A 20,970-nucleotide genomic window follows, 5' to 3' on the forward strand; every position below is an offset into this window, starting at 1 on the left:
GCGAAGAGTAAAGACTGAAGCAGAGTGTGTTTCTGTGTGTGTGTGTGTGTGTGTGTGTGTTTCTGTGTTTGTATTTCTATCTTTGTGAGGACCATAGATGTAACAGAGTGTGTAGCTGTGTGTGTATTTCTATCTTTGTGAGGACCGTAGATGTAACAGAGTGTGGACTTTTACGAAGCTGGGGCTGATCCACACACGTTCAAAAGGCTGATTGAGGGTTGAAACTTGATTTTAGGGTTCAGATTAGATTCAGGTTCAGGTTCAGGATCAGGTTTTAGATCGGGGTCAGGAGTTCAGTTGTGAAGGTTAAAGTGAGGGCGAACGGCTGTGTTGTGTGTTTTCTGTCACTGGTGGGCTGTATCTTAGTTAGTTTTCTATGTGATTTGGGTTTAGGTTTAAGGTTAAACTTGGGTTTAAGTCAGGATTAGGGTGAAGCATTTAGTTCTGAAGGTTAAAACGTTGGTGGGTGTGTAACGCATTATGCCAGTGATACAAGTACGTGTGGTGTGTGTGTGTGTGTGTTTGTTTCATCTCTGGTATGCTATAACCTTGTTTACTATGTGACTGGCACCATGACATTTGCCATGAGCTATTTTTACCACACGAACTTGGCCTCACAGAATGACACACTAACACACACACACACACAACACTTCACACACTGCATCTTCACAGTCCTGATACATACATACATACATACATACATACATACATACATACATACATAATATGGGTTGTGATATAAGCCCTCACACACACACAAACACACTTTGATGACACCACTTATTCCAAAGCCCGAGCAGCACAGGCTGGAATTCACACCAGCTCATTGTTGTGTGTGTCTGTGTGTGTGTGAGTTGTGTGAGACTCCACTGAGATTTGACACGTCTCATCTGTGACACATTTTGCATCTGATGTGTTCTGGCAATATTTAGCTTTTCATTTCATCTCCTTAAAGGGGCATTGTGTAACTTCTCCTGTTATCTATTCACGAAAATCGATTATTTCGTTCAAAAGTACGTTTTTCATTCATCAGGAACGGAGCGTTACACTGATGCTGCATTCACCTGCATTCGGGCAGACGGCCGTCGCTAACAATGATGATGACAACGATGTCATTTTAGTCACAGAAGTCCAGAGAAAGCCGGTAAAACAATACCACATGACAACATATTGTCACGTGTATTGTTTTGCCTTGTGCTGACGGACCACTTGTTTACAGTACACAGAGGCTTGTTTATGCCGTTACGTGCAGTGGCAGTCTGACCTCTGCCCAATTTCACCTGAATGCAGCATGAAAAATACCATTGAGTTGCTTGTGATATACAACCACAACGCTAGATGGGAGGAATTCCTACACAATGCACCTTTAAGGTTTGTGCATATGCAACAGATGCCTTACGTACAGTTAGTTACGACAGTGAATACAACTTTTTTTTGTTTTTTTTTTGGTTTTGTGGAGATGTTTCAGTTCATCCAGAACAAAGACCTGAAATGTGTTTTGGCTGAGATAAAGTGAAGGCAGTGATTTGTGGCCTCCTCTCCTCCCTCTGTGTGCTGTTGTTGTTTTTTTTTTATAGCTGCTCTGGAAACTACAAAGATACGCACAGACATACACGGCGCGCGCACACACACTCACCACAGCCGCTTGAGACGCAGCTCGTGCTCACAGACACACACAGAGTCGTTTGTTTGCATTAGCTTGTTGACAGATGTAGATCTGCTGAACGTCGGCCGCTTCCTGTATCTCTGTGTCAGATACGACTTTTACAGTGTTCAGAGACCCGACACCACACACACACATACACACACATTTTCTCCATGTTTGGGTGTTTGGATCCAGATGTGTCACTTGTAACAGTTTCAACTTGTTTGTGTATTTTGTCGTTGCCACAACACGAAACGGGAAAAGTGTCAAAAGAGTCAAGAGTGTATCCTGAAACCTAAGAAGAAAAGTAGGCCACTTACAGCGTGTGTGCGTGCGTGTGTGTGTGTGTGTGTCCACAGGGTCTCTGTGTCAAAGGGTTACACAAAGTGACAGAGTTTGTCAAACACACACACACACACCATACACATACTGACATCTGTCACTGCAGCCTCATTGTGTGTGTAGCTGACAGGAAACTCACTCTTCATCCTCTTGCTCTGATTGGCTGTGATCTCTGTCTTTAATATTCCTCCTTTGCTCTTAGTCGATGATCCAAACACACATGGGGGAATCACACATTTACAAACTTTGTCCTCTTATCTTTATTTCTTTGTTGAAGAACTTTCTCTGCCTGTCAATCAAGGAATGTGGGCGGGGCTAGCTATGCTTCATATCTTTCCACATTATTACAATAAATATCTGCTTTGATAGTCTCTGTTGTAGGTTTAAACATTACTGAGTGTGAAAAAACTCAGAAAATATTCTCTGACATTAAAAACTGTGTTTTTTTCTTTTTTATGTTCATTTCTTTTCTAAATAAAGGAAGGAAACAGGTCTGTATCCACCAGGCTGGAGGAGCTGAGTCTCTGTAACATTATGTTGATTCTGGGCTAAAACACTAAGTATTTACTTAGTGCTAAATCCTAAAGAAGCAAAACAAGTGTCGTCTGTCCATCAACTTAAAACTCATAATTTAAAGGGATAGTTCAACATTTTTGCCAATTGGCCCATTGCCATAATCCCTATAGTCATAGCAGTACAATGCAAAACCGTTGATGCGTGTTGCCTTCAGGGACAGTTTTTCATCAAGCAGTCTCTGCATTTCCCTCTAAAACAACTCTGTGTGGTAACGTTGTGTTATTATCTCATAGCGTGGTGAATGTGCAGGTCACAACTTGTCCACCAGAGCGTTGTGGAGTTGTTGGATTGTGTATTTGATGAGTTTGATGAGGGAAACCAAGAAATCCCATAATGAGCCTCCGTAGCGTAGCTCTGAGCAGCTCACGGCTCTGCTCCGCCGTTCTAAAAATAGCTTGCACCGACAATTAAAGGTAACAAACCTACTGCTATGACTATAGGGATTATGGCAATGGGCCAGTTTGACTAAATGTTGAACTATCCCTTTAACCTCCTCTCGCTTCAGGCTCATTTTTAAAATCATATGTTTAGTCATGGCTAATGAGGCTGTAATCATCAGGGCGACCCAAACAGTCAGGTCTCGACTCATAGCTTATTAACCGTGATAAAGGGATGTTACACTTTTTTTCCCCCCTGGTCTCATTTATCTCTGTGTCATGGTGATGCATGTGAAAACCTTTGAGCTGCGTTCTTCTATGAATACAGATGAATAGCCGCCCCCCTCCCCCTCCCAAGCTGATTTGTCTTCCTTTATTTTGCTTTGACAACCCTTTCCCTCTCTCTTCTCCCCCCTTCTTCTCCTCCACCTCTTCTCTCTCTAATCTTACGTGACCTTTTCCGTGTGTTTTTCATGTCAAAACCGTTTGACAAGGAATCCCCAGTCAAATTGAAAAATAGCTGTGGCCCCCCCTCCCTCCCTCAGGGTCAGAGGCTCCTGCACGTCCCACTTGAAGAGTCGTTTTTTTGAGATTTAATCTTTTATTAATACGTCTTGTTTTTTTGTCAGTGCTTCTCATCAACAATCGTCTACAATCCTTTAATCTGTTCTCACACTCACTATTTAACTCGTCCTATTTCTTAAAAATGTCTTAAAATCAGTTTTTATCCTTCGTGAGTTGATACGCTGCTTCTTTTTCTCGTTTACTTGTATTTGCAGATGTGTTTATTGACTTATTATTGGCTGTAAAATGGGAATTGCTGAGTTTCCCCCCTCTCTAACATGTCATTGTAACGTATGTGATGTCAGTTCAGACAGCCTTGGGTCAAGACTCAAGACAACTTTATTAATCTCTTAAAGGGCAATTCCATTTGGCGGCTCGTACACCACACGCTCATATCACAAACACATAACGAAACAGAGAAACCAGGAAAGAAAGGAGAGGGTTGGCAGCTGTGTGCCAAGTCTGCTAGTTACATATAAGAATATGAATTAATACCTCATTAAAAATAGGAATTCTAATAAATATCACCATTAAAGGTAGGGGTGGGAGAAAAAATCGATTCACATACATATCGCGATATCTTTTTTGACGATTTTTAAATCGATTTTTTTTTTCAAAAATCGATTTTTTATTTTTTTATTTTTTAATTTTTTAATTTTTTAATTTTTTAAAATATTGTGCAATGTGCATTTGTTCGCCTTTTTTACATACAGAGAGTACAGGTTTTGAAAAGGGTTATAAGGGTATAAAGTTCACTTTATAATGGAGTATGTTAATTTATAGGCTCCTACAGTATTTGTGTGCAGATAAATGTTAAAAATGCAGACTAAAAATCGAGAGAATCGGCAATATCGTAGAATCGCAATTTAAATCGAATCGCCATCCAAAAAAATCGTAGAAGAATCGAATCGGGAGAAAAGCATATCGTTCCAGCCCTACATCTCTATATCTCTGAATAAAAAAAATACATAAAAAGTACACAGTACCCAGTACACACCACAAGCATCGCACTATTTCAGTTAAGAAATCTGAACTCTGAGCGTGACTCTAAACGCCTCGTCTCCCTCTCTGTTTCCTCCAGGATGCCGGTTACTGGCTGCAGGTCCATCGGCTGGAACACGCAGACGGAGGCATCCTGGACCTGGACGACGTGCTGTGTGACGTAGCCGACGACAAAGACAGGGTGAGTGCTGCTTCACGCTGGTTGTGTTGTGTTGTGTTGTGTTGTGTCAGAGCTGGAGCAGAGCTGCTGGTGAACGTGTGTTGGATTGTGTTTTAAGAACCGGGTTCAGGACGCTTTGAAGTTTAAAGTTTTTATCAACTTCCCAGTTTCCCCTCATTTAGCCGAGCTACATGTCTGAGTTGGTACATTTGTGTTTCATAGTGCGTCACCACCAGGTCTGCACGATGCAAAACAAATGGTTTGGCAGGCTGTGACATGATGATCTCAGATGGGATGGTTGTTGGTTTTATTACATTTTCATAGAAAAATTCTGAAAACTATGATGATGGAACTTTTGTTGGGTCTCAACCAAACACATAGAATAAGAAACCTCTGAAAAATAATGTAACAAAAATAATAAATAGATGAGACAGCAGGACAGTAGCAATAAAACCAAATTACTGCCTTTCCATAAAAGTGAGTTTTAAGAAGTGACTAAAAAGCTTAAATATATGAGCGTCTCTGTGTTGTATCTTACCTTTTTAATCAAATAAGTGAAATGTCCGAATCACAGGAGCTGACGTTTCTCTGATGAAGTTTAAATCGGTGAATGAAGCGCCGCGGTGCCGCCGCAGACAGAGGCGTCATGTTCTCTAGATTACAACTGACTTTCTGTTGCTGCTCTGTTGAGTCACAGGAAGTGCTGCCTGACCAATCAGATAAGAGCATGTCTTTGTTTACCAAAGCAGCACTTATCTGTTCCTGGGCTTTCATTAATAACATTGTTTACCACCGCTGGGATCTGCACAGGCCTCTCTCTCTCTCTCTATATATATATATATATATATATATATATATATACTGTATGTTTACATCAGCAGCCTGGCTTATTCTATTTTGTTTTATAAAATTGTATTGTTTAAAGTTGTTGTTTTCTCTTGTTGTTTTTAATCTTCGTGCATTAGTCTCCTTGCTTTTCTTGTTTTACCTTCTATATAGTATATATTTGTTCAGTCAAAATGTAAAGCACTTTGAACGGAATCTATTTGCTTTGAAAGGTGCTATATAAATAAAATTTGATTGATTGATTGATTGATTTGGGTTTAACTCCCCGTCCATCTGATCTGACCCGAGAACAGATTCACAAACTGTTCAGCTGAAATATCACGACATGGTTTTGTCCTGTTGTCGTACATGTGAAGTTTGTTTCCACTGCTTCGACCTCGGGGCCGTGAACTGTTAAACACCTGACGGACGGCGCTTCCTCAGATTCCTGTTCCTCCGACGCCTTCGGGGTTCAAACGGTTTTGAACTTGTGTGAGCGAGTGAACCTGACGACGGGACCTGACCCCTGCCTGACAACCAGGAGGTCACGGGGTCAAATATTTCAGTAGTAAAGGTGCTGAAGTTCTCGACCTCAGGCTGTAAAGCCCCTTTTGATTGGACAACTATATGATTATTTATGATCAAACTTAGAGATGTCATGATAACTTGTTTTCGCAATTAACCACGGTATTAAACGCCACAATTAATTAATCGTCATGATTCCTAAATACCGTCACTTTCCAGAAAAGATTATGTCGGAACCATATAGGCAAATACGCACCAAAATAAAGGTTAATGCACCGATACTGGTTTAAATGATGTAAATTTTCCGAATGTAACATTGAATTGGTAGGAGCTCGGAGTTAGCGTTTCATTTGTAATAAAAAAAACAAACTTAATAGATTTAAATTAATGACTTGAATATTAACTAAATTATTCTGTGTAAATAATTAGTAATGCAATTCTATTTTTTGACTATTTTGATTTCATTTTACACATTCATAGTGTTGTGAAATGTGATAATCGTAATATCGTGATTATTTCTCTGACAATAATCGTACCAAGAAAATGTATAATCGTGAAATCACTAATCAAACTGTGTTGAATTGAATCACGTTAGACTCTTGTCATGAGGACTTGTGGTTAGATTTTGCTTTTCATGGCATTTTAGTAGAAATGCAGCTTGAATTTCCCAGGTTTGTTTCTCTACAAATGCACCACAGCAGCTCCACCTTAAAAACTAAACAAACAAAAGCAAAAAAACAGAACAGATCATGTCAGATTGAGTTTGTCGCTGCAGCTCTGATAACCGCAGTGAAAAGAAGAACGGGAACTTTTATGATCTCAGTCTAAAGAGAGGAACCGCTGTTATGAAGCAGTGGGTTATTGGCACCGACGACCACACAGTCGCTGGTTTAGAGTAATTCTAGTGTTACTAATATCACACAGCTGATCAGAGCCAATGTAAGCAGAGCTGGTCGACTCGTAGTAAAACTCAGACCTGACTTTTCTCACAGTTTCTGAAATTCCAGTCGTGTTTTTGGTCGAACTTTGGAGGAGTTTTGACGCTGTTGGTGGCGAGCATACTTTCTCTGTGTCTCCACGTTTCGCAACTCTATCAACCTCATGTTTACAGGGCCTGCAGGTGTGTGTGTGTGTGTCTTCATGTGTGTGGCGAGTGTTGAGCTTGTCATCACACTCTCTCTCTCCTCCGTCCCCACCGGCGTTTTCCACTCCACAGAGTGTGTACATACACATTTCATGTATGACGGGCTGTCAGCTCCGACACCGAACGCCACAGGGTGAAAACTCAGTTTCACTTCTCTGTTTTTTATTCTATACAGTTATTTAAAAATGTGCAAACATGAAAAAAAGTGAATGAAAAATGTTAAAAGTCAAATCAGTTGTTTCCATTCGCAGCCAGATGTCAGAGGCAGCAGGACTGTAATGAAGATTTAAATTATTGATTAATCAGTTCATCTTTTTCTGAAGTATTTAGTTGAAAATAGTGAAAAAAAAAAAAAAAATCGTTTGCATGAGTTCAGTGTGACGTCTTTAAAATACTTGTTTTACCCAGAAACAGTCAAAAACGATTGTAAAAACAAAGAATATTTAGCATTTTTGCCTGATAAATGTCTGAAGCAGTGCCCGGTCCAGACATGCAGCAGACATAAATACACTCTGCTTTCAATAATAATATGTGACCCACACATTTGTCACACAAAGTTCACTTAGAAGTTAAAAATCATAGTTAAACTAGTGGAAACATAACGATCCGTTCTTAGAGGTTTCAGTTTTCCCACTCGATCTCGTGTCCTGAATGTCACAGACTCCCGTCCTGTTCAGAGATGGATTATTCCAGCAGAACAACAAAAAACAGCTGGAACAAACAGGGCCACCTCCAAATGTGCAGAGATATTATACTTCATTGATTTCACTCAGCTCAGTCAAATAACTGATATTCACATCCAAGTTGCTTTGGATTAAATCATCTGTCATTTAATTCATGTAGAAGTACAGTAAGTAAATGTATAAAAGAAAAAGTCAAAGTCGAAAGTAGAAAATGTGTTGGTCCAGTTTCCTCGTCTTTTGCTCGTTGTTTCAATCAATAATGTGGTTCGTTACCGGTCCTGAGGGATGTCAGCGTCATATCATCTCCATTATACTTAGATTTTCGTTTTTTCAGTGATTATAATGTCATCTTCCTCTGATGATCTTGGTGCTTTGTGTGAGGATAGCTGTGTGTGTGTGTGTGTGTGTGTGTGTGTGTGTGTGTGTGTGTTAATGAGCTGAACTGAGGTGTGTTAAGTTATTTGCCAGCAGCTGTTAAGATAATGTACGACTCGTTGGCTCTCGGCCACACGCAGGTTAAAGCACAAAGCTGATGTGTGTGTGTGTTAGTGTGTGTGTGTGTGTGTGTGTGTGAGGGAAACTGTATCAGATCTTTTGTGTGTTTTATGTATTTATCTAAAAATAATGGATGTAAACCTAAAACCTGGGTCTCAGAGTCAGCACAGTTTGGTCATCTTCTCAGGGAGTAAATCATTTAAAAGAAATCTGAGAATCCACCAATTAAAAATGCTTAGTGAGCCACTGATCAGAGGACAGCTGACTGCAGTCCAGAGAGACGCTGTCTCCTCCTGACAGAGGCTGGAGCAGCGCTGGATGAGCCAAGTCTGAGCCAACCAGGTTATTTTAATAAAACTTTAACTCAGGCGGTGTCACATAAAAACATGTCCGTGTGAATAACCAAACAAAAGTTCCTTCCGTTACAGTCGTGAGACATCTAGACTTTACGAGAGATACGGCTCATTCGCAAAAAAACACCTTTCAATGGAAACACCTGCAAATAGGAATTGTACTTTTTTGAAATTTTAGAAATATCGCTTCGCTTTTATTTTGCGAAAAACTGCAGTGGAAACGTAGCGACTGACGGGCAGCAAACTGACTCTGGATCAGTCCCACAGTGCTTTGCTGCAGCCTCTGGACTCGGTTTGCAGTGTGATAGAGCGAACAGTGGAAAGTTCAGCTCAGAGCCACAGTCCATGGACTCTGCTGGCCCACATCCCTGCCCGCTATGTGTGTGTGTGTGTGTGTGAATATGTGAGAGCGCACAAGTGTGAGGTCACCGTTTGTATCTGCCCAGAGCACAGGTGTGTACTGTGTGTGTGTGTGTGTGTGCACGTGGACGGGCTTTGAGCTCAAGTGTGAAGATGAATCTGGCTTCTGTGTGTGTGTCATTGAGAAATACCGACAGTAGAGATGAGTGAGTGTGTGTGTGTTTGTCCTTCACCTCTGACCTCTGACCTCAGGAGGGTTTATGCTGCGTTCACAACAACTCGGAGGTTGGAATTCCCAAATCGGAAACATTATTGCGTTCACGCTGCAGGAACTCGGAAGAGAAAAAACATAGATACCCGAAGGAAGTTCGGCGCATTGTGGCTCAGAGCTGAATATGAAAAATCAATGCAGCAGTAAACGATGTTTGTTTTGGAGGCAAATGAAGAGGAGAGGAGACGCTGCAGATGAGTGCACATATAATGTTACAGCCTTTATAACTGTTAAACGTTATTTCCGTCACATACGAGGACCGCAATTTCACACAATACAACAATCACAGCTTAATATAAACGTATTTCATATAGGCTACTGCAATAATACACACAAATATGCATTAAAACTTCAACAAATAACTTAAGTTTTCAAATTCTAACAGTCTAAGTCAGAAACGTCGGAGCTCTGAAATGATACCCGAGTTTCCGACCTGTAATTTCAGAGTTCGACGCCGTTCAATTCATTTTTTTTTTTACGACTCGAAGCTCATTTTTTTTCCAACTTCCGAGTTGTTTTGAACGCAGCATAAGTCTGATGTTGTGGGATATTGGAACGTACAGTAAGAGGAGCCATTTCTCTATGAAGGGATGGATGTGGAGTCAGTAGAGGTACGTGGTACAAAACACATTGGTCGGACGACTTGGCCTGAGAAGAGAGGGAAGGATGAAGGAGTGTGTGTGTGTGTGTGTGTGTGTGTGTGTGTGTGTGTGTGTGTGTGTGTGTGTGTGTGTGTGTGTGTGTGTGTGTGTGTGTGTGTGTGTGTGTGTGTGTGTGTGTGTGTGTGTGTGTGTGTGTGTGTGTGTGTGTGTGTGTGTGTGTGTGTGTGTGTGTGTGTGTGTGTGTGTGTGTGTGTGTGTGTGTGTGTGTGTGTGTGTGTGTGTGTGTGTGTGTGTGTGTGTGTGACTCCAGCTGAACATGACTGGTGGTCTCTGGCAGCTGTGACTCATCTCTGCCATTCCACAGGAGCTTTTTAAAGACTGGGAGGAATGGGCCCGACACTTTTATTAGCTCACACTGGAGTGAAACACACAGGCTGCATGAAGCACCCGGTATATACAGTATACTATCACATAGTGTGTGTGTTAATGCCTCTGAGTTAAGTGTGAAAGTGTGTGTGTGTGTGTGCGTGTGCTACTGTGCTGATACACTATGCATCATCCCTGCCAGGAAAAGTGGCGTCCTGCCCTCAAACTTTTAAATGTTTTTCCAGATGCCATCTTCTTCTTTCCATCCCTTCATCTTCCTTCCTTCCTTCTCTTCCTTTTTTTTTTTCTTTTTCCACCTTCTTTCACTAAGTGAGAGCCGAGCCGAGCTGCGTTAACTCATCTCTGACCTTCATTAACCGCGGCGACCGCTCTCTCCCTCTCCCTGGCAGGCAGCTGGGTGGAAAATACTTGTCTCTGATTGGCTCGCCTGGCAAAGCCCTCCCGTTTAAAACTGTGTTAACAAACACTTAACAACATAGTTGGTCAGTACTTGAACCGCTCTCCTAAATCAGTGTGTGGGGTTTATTTTACGGCAGGTAACCATAGCAACAGCATGAGGCGGACAATAGAACCCATTTGGATCTTTTTTTTTTAACTTACTGTACGTCTTTTAGCGAACTGTTTATCACACCACTGAGTCCTATAACTATTAATTGTTAATTGTCCATTGATCTGTTGATATTTTGCCAAATTCATGTCAGAAAGTTCAATTTATTTTCTCTTCCTGTGAATGAATGATGAGCCTGCATCTCTCCTCCTGCAGCTCCAGGATCAAACATGTTCTGCTGCATGGTCTCAGTCCAAAACTGGCAGTTTTTCATCAAGCAGTCTCTGTATTTCCCTCTAAAACAACTCTGTGTGGTAACGTTGTGTTATTATCTCATAGCGTGGTGAATGTGCAGCTCACAACTTGTCCACCAGAGCGTTGTGGAGTTGCTGGGTTGTGTATTTGATGAGTTTGATGAGGGAAACCAATAAATCCCATTAGCCTCCGTAGTGTAGCTCTGAGCAGCTCACGGCTCTGCTCCGCCGTTCTAAAAATAGCTTGCACCGACAATTAAAGGTAACGAACCTACTGCTATGACTATAGGGATTATGGCAATGCCAATTTGCCAAAATGTTGCACTATCCCTTTAAGTCACAATATGATGATATTGTAATTTTTTCAGCATTTTGTGATCGATAAAGTTTAAAGAAGTAATTAGAAAGAAGTGAGTGACTCACTCTTCACAGTTGGGCGGCTCTAGATGCAGCTAGAGGAGCAGGACCTGAGGACCTGAGTCTGTGTTCCTGGCTCCTATGTGGTGAACGACCAGTAGATCCCTGTGGTTCTTTAACAGTCATCAGTAAATTCTTAAAATCGATTCTGAAATACACAACTAATTTCCCCTATAGGGCACAATAAAGTGAACTGAACTGAACTGAACTGAAGAGAAGTGAGGACTGATCCTGATCCAGCCAGGGGCCGAGCTGTGAGAGAGGTTTTTTCTCCTCATGACCAGAGAGGAGCGAGTCGCAGTCGTCCAGTTTTGAAAAGATTGAACGTACGAATGATTTTTGCAGAGATCCAGTAGGAAACCTAAACGTCTCGTGGAGCCGTCGCTCTGAATCCACTGCAGATATTTTCACTCGTCTTAGCGGACACACACACACGTGTAATTAGATAAAACGTTAACGAGGACACAGCTCCTGTACGTGGCTCAGAATAACACACACACACACACACACACGGGCACACACATGGGCACACATATTTTTGTAATTTGTCTCTCATGCACTCCTCCACACACACACACACACACACACTGTGACATGCCCCAGGTGTCCGGTGACAGGCTCGTCCCTACACACACTCCTGCAGCGATGTCACGACCCTGAATGATGACACCTGGGTTGTGCCAGCTCCACATTCCTGTGGTCGTGTGTGTGTGCATGTGTGTGTGCGTGTGTGTGTGCATGTGTGTGTGTGTGCAGCTGTGGCTGCCGCTACTCCATCACCGTGTGTTACAGACACCTCAGTTTCTGTGGTGTGTGTGTGTGGATCCCCCTGAACACTTTGTCTTATTTTAGTTCATGTCAGAATATTTCTGTTTCCTCCTCCGCTCTCTTTTTCTTGCTGTTGCCGGGTAGAAACGTTCTTACACTTCTTATTCTGGATTTTTTTGTTTGTTTGTTTGTGTGTGTGTGTGTGTTTGCTGTGGATCCAGACGATGTCCCGGTCTGAGCTGAATATAGACAGACAGACAGACAGACAGGAGGGGCCGGGAGGTTAAATAAACCTCCAGGAGTTTCTTAAAACGACTCCCTCAGTCTTCTGTCTGTCCTATCGCACAACCACAAGAGACACTGAGACTGCCACTGACATATTTGTGTGTGTGTGTGTGTGTGTGTGTGTGTGTGTGTGTGTGTGTGTGTGTGTGTGTGAATGGAGTGATCTGATCCTCGGTGTCAGCTGCAGCAGCATTTACTCAAGGAGCTACTTGATGCTCGTGATGTCAAATAATGTTTTTACTCCATCGTTTTAAACCGGGTATCTATCTCTATCATTCCCAGCATGCACTGGGTGGTAAACAACATCTACCCCTCCCCCCCCAACCTGCCCCAGCTCTGCCTCTGTTTCAGCTGACGCCCAGAAACACACCGAGGTGTTTACACGCATCGATCCTCCGTCTCGTTTGTTATGTCTGATATTGATTTTTTTTTTTTCCTAAGACGCTGCGAGGCCGAGTCCCGCTGAGTCCTGTTATCACTGACACAGCGGAGATCCATGCCTGAAAAGTGTCCAAACAGGCACCCTTACAGTATATAGGCTACCCAGAATGCTTTGTGCTTTTCACGTTTTGTCATCTCTGGAATATATGAAACACATACAGATTATGGCAGCGTCCAAATCCAGAGGGTCCATCCCAGAGAGGGTTTCCTCTTTTCCTCCCGTCTCCTATAGCAACCAGGACAACGTGTTAACTTTTCTTTTGGTATTTTTTTTTTTTATAACTTCTTCCACGAGCTGTCGACACAAGTTTCAGCTCAGAGCGATGTGATCCTCTGGCTTTCTGTCACCGTTGTTTGCTGTCGTCTGTTTCACTATCTGTGCGGCCCAGTGCATGCTGGGATAGGTTAAAGGGTTCACCTGCTGTTTCTCAGGAGACGAGAAGGAGGAGGACACATGTGAAGGACGGTCCAGTCGTGACCTCCTGAATGCAGGTGTCATTTTTCAGTTCAGCCTGAGCCTGGTTGTCATGTTGCATTGTTTTTAAAGTTGTGCAAACTAAAGGACACACACACACACACACACACACACACACACACACACACACACACACACACACACACACACACACACACACACACACACACATAGTTTGTAATGCTATCTTTGTGAGGACACTCATTGACATAATATATCCCTTAGCCCCTTACCCTAACCTTAACCATCCAAAACAAATGCCTAACCTTAACCATTACTCTTAACTCCTAACTTAAAGGTAATAATAGAAGGTATAGGTATATATAGGTAATATGTAGGAATTCCCCCCATCTAGCGGTGCGGTTGCATATCTGAACGTATTCTTGATGTTGCATTCACGTGAAATCAGGCAGATGTCAGACAGACAACAGACGCTGCATGTAACAGGATAAACAAGCGTCTATGTAAACAAGTGGTCCGCCAGCATGAGGCAAAACAATACCATGGTGATGTCGTATTGTTTACCTGACCCACGTTTTACCGCCACTGAATGTAAAAAATGGCAATGCAACATGGCCGCCTCAGTTCGGTGCATCGCCCACTTATGTATTTGTAACAACTCATTCTAAGGTACCAGAAAGCTTTCATTTGTATGCAGCTGTGATTCCACTTCAGTGAAATACGGATTTATGAAAGATAGATTTGACTTTTGCTAATAAAAAGCCAAATAAGTTACACACTGGGGCTTTAAACCTAATTACTGTATAATAACCTAGTTATTATAAAGCCCTCAACCCTCAAACAGCCCTTGGAAGGGGTCTGAGAAAGTGAAAACTGGCCAAAATGTCCTCACTCTGATGGTTTAAAACTCAAACTGGTCCTCACATGTATAGCTGTACAAGTGTGTGTGTGTGTGTGTGTGTGTGCTACCCAGCTGTAGCCTCTTTTTAAAGCCAATGCCGGGGACATGGATACCATAGATAGTGGTGTTGTCTGGACCGGAGCGACACCGTGGTTGGGATGGATGAGAGGTCAGCCAGAAGATCTAAAACAAGCTTCTCATATAGACTGAAATACAAACTGGAGTTCGGACCGACACCGGGACCCTCCCCTGGAATAACTGAACACGGGCCAGGCTCATACTGTAGCCACCCAATGAATGAATGAATGAATGAATGAATGAATGAATGAATGATGGATTGATTCTGGCTCAGGCTGCTTCTCCTCTCTCTGTGGCTCAGTATCCAGAGTTTTAAACTGATGTGATGTTGGTCCGTGTCTTTCACGCGTGGAGGGACGAACCACACCCACACAACTTCTCCTCCGGCCTGAGGATCTTTCCTGAGAGAGAGAGAGAGAGAGTTGGGGATGACCTCATTTATTCCCGGCTATCCCTCCTCCTCCTCCTCCTCCTCCTCCTCCTCCCTCTCTCCAGCCTCCTAATGAGAACAAGATGACAACTTTGTACCAGACTCAGCCGGAGTGACACAGAAACTGTGCGCGGAGACTCTGGGACCGACACAAAGCGACGCACTGGGATTTCATGTCGTCCACAAAAAAGGTTATTGATATAAGACGTGATTGATCGCACACTCATGAGTGCACAATCACACACACACACACACACACACACACACACACACACACACACACACACACACACACACACAGACCAGATACAGAGACACACTGTGGATTACATTCTTCAGTGTGTGTTTTATAACATCTCTCTGCTCCGTTCTTTCTGCAGGCGACTTGGCAAACCCGGCCTCAGATGTTGTTTTACCACGAAGCCTCCATCAAATACACACATGCAGTCTACGCACAACAACACATAATTGTGGAGTTTAACAACGTCTAATTGCATCTCTGTCAATTATCCAGGCAACAAGCCCCGGCTTCTGTCTTAATAAATCACTGGAGTTTTGATGCGTGAGCTGAACTTTATTTTTAAAATAGCAAAAAAAAAAAGCTGCGTCGTGTTCAAACAGCGCGTCGCTTGTGCTCTGCAAAAACAGTGGCACCACTCACCCCGTTAATGAATGCAAGGCCTTATGGGAGCTTCCCAGCCAGGCTCAGGGTGGCTCATGGGTAAAAATAAAAGGTGTGTAATGTCCCTTGATGATGATGATGATGTTGGTTGCCGTGACTACTGTACACCGCTGCAAGAGAAGATTCAAACACACATTGATATTAAACATAAAATAAGAACAGATGGTGAGGATGTTTAACTTTACAGATTTCATTATTTCAATGATTTTCTATAATAATAATTATAGGGAAAATATATAAGTCTGAGTGATTATAACAAATTGAATTGAATATTGCAATATCCAACACTATCAAGACATTATGCAGGCCAGCGTTTTGTTTGTCAAATAGATTTTCTTTTTATATATTAGGTAACATATTTGATATGGTGGCCGTAATACTGTATTGTAATATATTATATTATGGCACATTAGTCTGAGAATAATACATATCAACTCATTTATTTAATCTCTAAAGAAAGATCAAGAATGATACATTATTGTGTTGTAGTTTATGTCTGGTCAATTTCCACTATTTTATTGGAAACATTGTTAATAGGATTCATCTAATTGTATGTTTGTGTATAATTTGCAGTTACAAAGAAAGACAGATTATGTTTTTTTCTCTCCATAGAATAGAATAGAATAGAAACGAAACAGCCTCTCATCTCAGTCTCTCAAAACTCAACTCATCAACTCACTGATGTACAGATGTGACGCTGAAGTGAGGTCAGAAGTTGGATGTTGTTGATTCCTAACGAACTGTGGTTTTCGTAGCAGAAGTTGAGTCATTCGAGCTTTTAGGTTCAGGTCAGTCGAATGATGCTGGAACAGGAAGAGGATGAGGAAGAGGAGGAGGAGGAGCTTCAGTTGGACTTCCAGCAGTGTGACATTAGTCTTTCACCTGTAGGTCCAGTGTGTGTGTGTGTGTGTGTGTGTGTGTGTGTGTGTGTGTGTGTGTGTGTGGCACAAAGACAACGTGAGATAACATCAGCAATCACAGCTGCTCATCAGTTTTCTAGGAAACGGCGACGCTTGTAAATACAGAGTTACCCTGAACGTTACACAAGGTGCTTTGTGGAGCGATTACTCACACACGCACACTTAAGCAGCCTCAGCATTTCACCTTGGCTGAGTCATGATTACTCACCTGTGAGTGAGTGCATGCATAGGTGTGTAAAGTGCATTCATTTGCAGGTTGTGCTTTTTATTTTGTGTGTGTGCATTATAGATGGGGTGAACACACAGGTTAGCAGTGAGGTAACCGCTGCAGGCCGACGGTCTTCTCCTTCTGTGGTCAGAGCCTGAACCAGACTCTCCTCCCTGGGTCAGGACTCAGCTCAACCCAACACAACACAACGGCTGCAGCTGCACAACACCGTACATGGACACAGAGAGACACACTTCTCCTATTATCACTTGAAACACTTAGTGGATGCTCTTGTATCAAATTGCAGAGGAAGGAAGAAGCTCCATTGATTACATACATCTAGGGTTGCAAAGGGGCGGAAATATTCCAAATTGAAAGCTTTCCATGGGAATTATGGGAATTTATTAACTGGAAATTGGGGGTAATTTAAACAAACTGTATCATATCCAAACATAAATGTAAATATTTTGTTTTGTCATAAGCAGACATCCATGCAAACACTACAATTAAAAAACATGACATTTCAACAGATTTATCTGTGAGTAGAACTTCATCAAGTTTTAATTCTCGAGTTCTCCCAACTATATTAAAGTTAAAGCAGAAGTAAGGTGAATGTTTGTGTTAATATAAGTCTTAAATAGTTATATCTTCCGACAGCAATCACTTACATAGAGCGTTTGGTCTGAAACACGGGTCTGTCAGTCACTCTGCTCTGCTGTAAGCCGAGGAGAAAACTTTACTTGTATCCTACAACCTTTATCCAATGAGGAGAGAGAACGGCATAAAGGGGCGGTCCTCTCTGTGTGTGCAGCCAAGGGATGCGCGTGAATGTGTTGACGTAGGGACGAGGGCGGGGACTGCTAACTCCATCTGCTGACAGGAAGTTAGCCAAAACCACCGGATCGCTTACTTCTGCTTTAAAGGGCACAACCTTCAATTTTGTAAATTTCAGATTTATTCCCATAAATTCCCATGGAAAGTTTCCAATGTTGAAAATTACCGGAATTTTGCAACCCTAATTACATCTTAACTCTGACATTTCCGCTGACAGTCGGCATCCTGCATAAAACACTTGGGTGGGGGGCAGACACCTCGTTTTAGCCGTAGCTCCAGTATTAGTTTGTGTTACCACCAGTAACACAAACTCATTTACCAGCGGCACCAGGAGCTTTCAGCAGGACAACTAAATATGGACAGAGCTAAAATAACAGAGGAGGAGGAAGTGTGGGGGGGGGGGGAGTTTTGTGCTCAGGGTGTTAAGCTGAAATGGTCACCACTGTTGCCGGGGTGTGGACGGACATCCATGAATTCACCTGTCAGCTCTCTCTCATTCCCTTCATGGACTTAATTAGGCTCCTGTAATAAGAAGCCTGTGACGTGCAGCAGTGCAGCTCTGTGTTGGTGTGTGTGTGTGTGACGGGTACAGGGTGTTTTCTTTTTCCTTTTTTCTTTTTTGGAAGGACTTCCTCGCTAATGGTGACCCTTTTAATGCCAACTGCTTCCTCCTTCACGCTAAGCTTAATTAGCCACCCTGGCGAGGTGCGAGGACGGCCAGGGGCGGCCTGAATCTTCTGCTGGTGTGTGTTTGTGATTTCAAGAAAGTTCTGCATCCAGTCTGCAGGGAGGAGGAGGAGGAGGAGGAGGAGGAGAGAGGAGAGATAACAGCTGGCAAACAAAGACGGCAAACTATTGTCTGGAGATCTGATTTATCAGAGGAGGAGGGGGGTGGGGGTTGTGGGTTGTGGGGGTTGGTCCTGGATTTTCTATTGGCTTAGAGCTTTTTCATCTTAATCATGGTGAGATAATTGTCAGGAGGAGACAAAGACAGTTTTAGGAGTCAATGGGATTACAGCAGCTCACAGCAGATGTGTGTGTGTGTGTTGGTGGTAATAAGATTAAAGCCCCCCTTAACTCTTGTATTTATTCCTCCTCTCTCTACTCCATCCATCACTTCCTTCGTCCTTTCGTCCGTTGCGTCTCATCTTCTCTCCCTGCATCTTTCACCCAGATGTTTGACAGGATGGTTATTTTTAAAGTTTGGTTCTCCTGCTGCTGCTGTGATGGATCAGTGTGTCTGTGTGTGTGCAGGCTGGACTTGTATGTGAAGCTGCAAAGCGTTGCGATGATGCCGAAGAAGAATTAATATAAAGACTTCTGCTGCCCTCTTGTGGTGGTGTCGCATCATTGCAGCGCAGCGCCCTCAGTCATTTGATGGGGAGTCTCTCTCAGGGGCCGATCGTTCCCTAAAGTTCCAGCTCATCACTCTTAATTGGAGTAACAAGAGTATTTTTGGTTTGTTTCAGCTTGGATGAAGAGTCTTTAGATGTGATCGTCAGCAGCTGCAGCCTCCCGTTCGCCACCCACTGTGGGCTGCTGCATCAGCTTTAATCAAAGAGCCAAACTTTGACAGTTTGACACCGACTCTGTGTTAATTACTGCTGCTGAGGCAGACAACCTTGAGTTACTCTTCTGCTTTAAAGCTTAATTACAGGGAGAAATTGATCACTGTTTCACTTTGCGCTCTCGGAATAAGTTAGAGTTAGACCCAGTCACATATCTCATCTCATCCCCTGCCCTCAGCCCTCAGCCCTCAGCCCTTCCCCTACTCTTACCCCTTGAAACGGAGAAGCAAGGAAATATTTCTCTGTGAAATGAGACAGCACTGCTATAATTTACCCCCCCAAAAAAGTTCAGTTAATTTGCTGTCGGACTTGAGTTAAATTTCGTATCATCTGCTGCATCTGGCATGAAAATATATTAGCATCAATGATGTAACGTTAGTGAACGTCACAATCAGCAAGAAACTAGAGATTTCTATGAAGAACAAGGTTGTGATATAGGCACACAAGACTGAATGCAACGTTAAGACAGTTGTTGTGTTTTTAAAACATTGAAGAAATGTTGAATTTAATGTTTTATGTTTTGTATGTGGTCTGCCAAAGGACTGCAGATGTAAATGAGCTCCTAACTCTGGTGCTATGTATTAAATGGTGACATTTTAGATAAGATGAGGTCAAATTTACAGCGCAGCAGCAGCAGCAGACAACAACAGTGAAAGAATATAGAACACAGATAATAAATACTAGGGGTGGGAATGACCAGATGCCCTGCTATATAGGCTGAGATATATTGTGGTTTATTTTCTTTTTTCAACTGCAAATTATGTCTCCAAATAAAAACTTTGGTAACATGATCTGTTTTTTCTAATAAGATAAACTTCTTAGTCTGTTCAAACCAATACTTGTCCGTAGATCGATACAACATTGCCATGCAAAATATCTCAATATTATGCTTTAAAGATGTTTCCTCCCACACTTATAAATATTGCTCTTTTAAAAAAAAAGTGCATTTCCAGCAGTGTGTGCGACAAAATATACGGTACAAGAAATGATGACAACTGTACAGATAAACTATAGGTAATCATATTATATATACATATTTATTGTTAGTAGGCTATTAAATTCAATCGTTGATTTGTCATATACATTAAAAGTACAGTGTACAGCCAGTGCAATGAAATGCAATTATTCCAGACACCTTCTCAGGCTTTAGAAATACATACAATACAGTACAATACAATACATAACTCCTCTTGCAGCCATCCTCAACTGTATTCTTATAGACCCTGACCCCCTGATCCCCCTGACTTGAACATGCAGAAAGGAGGGGGGGGGGGGGGGGCTAATGGGAGGAGTCAGGGGGAGGAATGGGATCGTTTTGTTGTTTTTTTTGGACACCTTACAGTAAGTTACAGGCTCTGAACCACAGGCACGGTGGGACGCAGCAGGGGATTGTGGGAGGAGGAGAGTTCAGCAGATCGACTTTCCTGTCTGAAAACTCTGGGCGGGAGGGAGCTCAGAGCGGGAAGCAGCGCCGCTGGTCCTGCATCACAGTCCACTTCCAGTGATAATAAACATCAGACAGGGGAAAGTGTTGGTTCTCAAAACAGTAGCAAAGTGTCTGGAGGAAATAAGTGTGTGTGTGTGTGTGTGTGTGTGTGTGTGTGAACTTCTCTAACCTGATAAGACTGCATGTTTCACCAGCTCTGAATGTGCTGACTGATGCTGCAGGACTCAGGATGATGATGATCAGCTGCAGAGTTTAATACAGTTGTTGAAACGGAGATGCCACATTACGTAGGGGTGGGCAAAAATATCGATATGGCAATATATCACGATACTTTATATCGCGATACGATATCGATATTCAATATTTAAATATCGATTCCCCCCCCCCCCCCAAAAAAAAAAAAAATTCAATTTTTTTTTTCAAATAATAAATCATGTTTC

At 42.4% G+C, this 20,970-nt stretch overlaps 1 protein-coding gene across 5 annotated transcripts in view; it reads left to right on the forward strand.

The window, feature by feature from the left end:
* Window positions 1–20,970, forward strand: part of pard3ab (par-3 family cell polarity regulator alpha, b) — a 296,671-nt gene that overhangs the window by 49,360 nt on the left and 226,341 nt on the right. For all 5 annotated transcript variants that reach the window (XM_083990939.1, XM_083990941.1, XM_083990940.1 and 2 more), the window contains exon 2: window positions 4,589–4,690. In XM_083990939.1, coding sequence (XP_083847065.1) covers window positions 4,589–4,690 — 102 coding nt within the window. The remainder of the gene's footprint in view (window positions 1–4,588; window positions 4,691–20,970) is intronic.

The sequence above is a fragment of the Trachurus trachurus genome (assembly GCF_905171665.1).
Source record: "Trachurus trachurus genome assembly, chromosome: 17".
Taxonomy (NCBI): domain Eukaryota; kingdom Metazoa; phylum Chordata; class Actinopteri; order Carangiformes; family Carangidae; genus Trachurus; species Trachurus trachurus.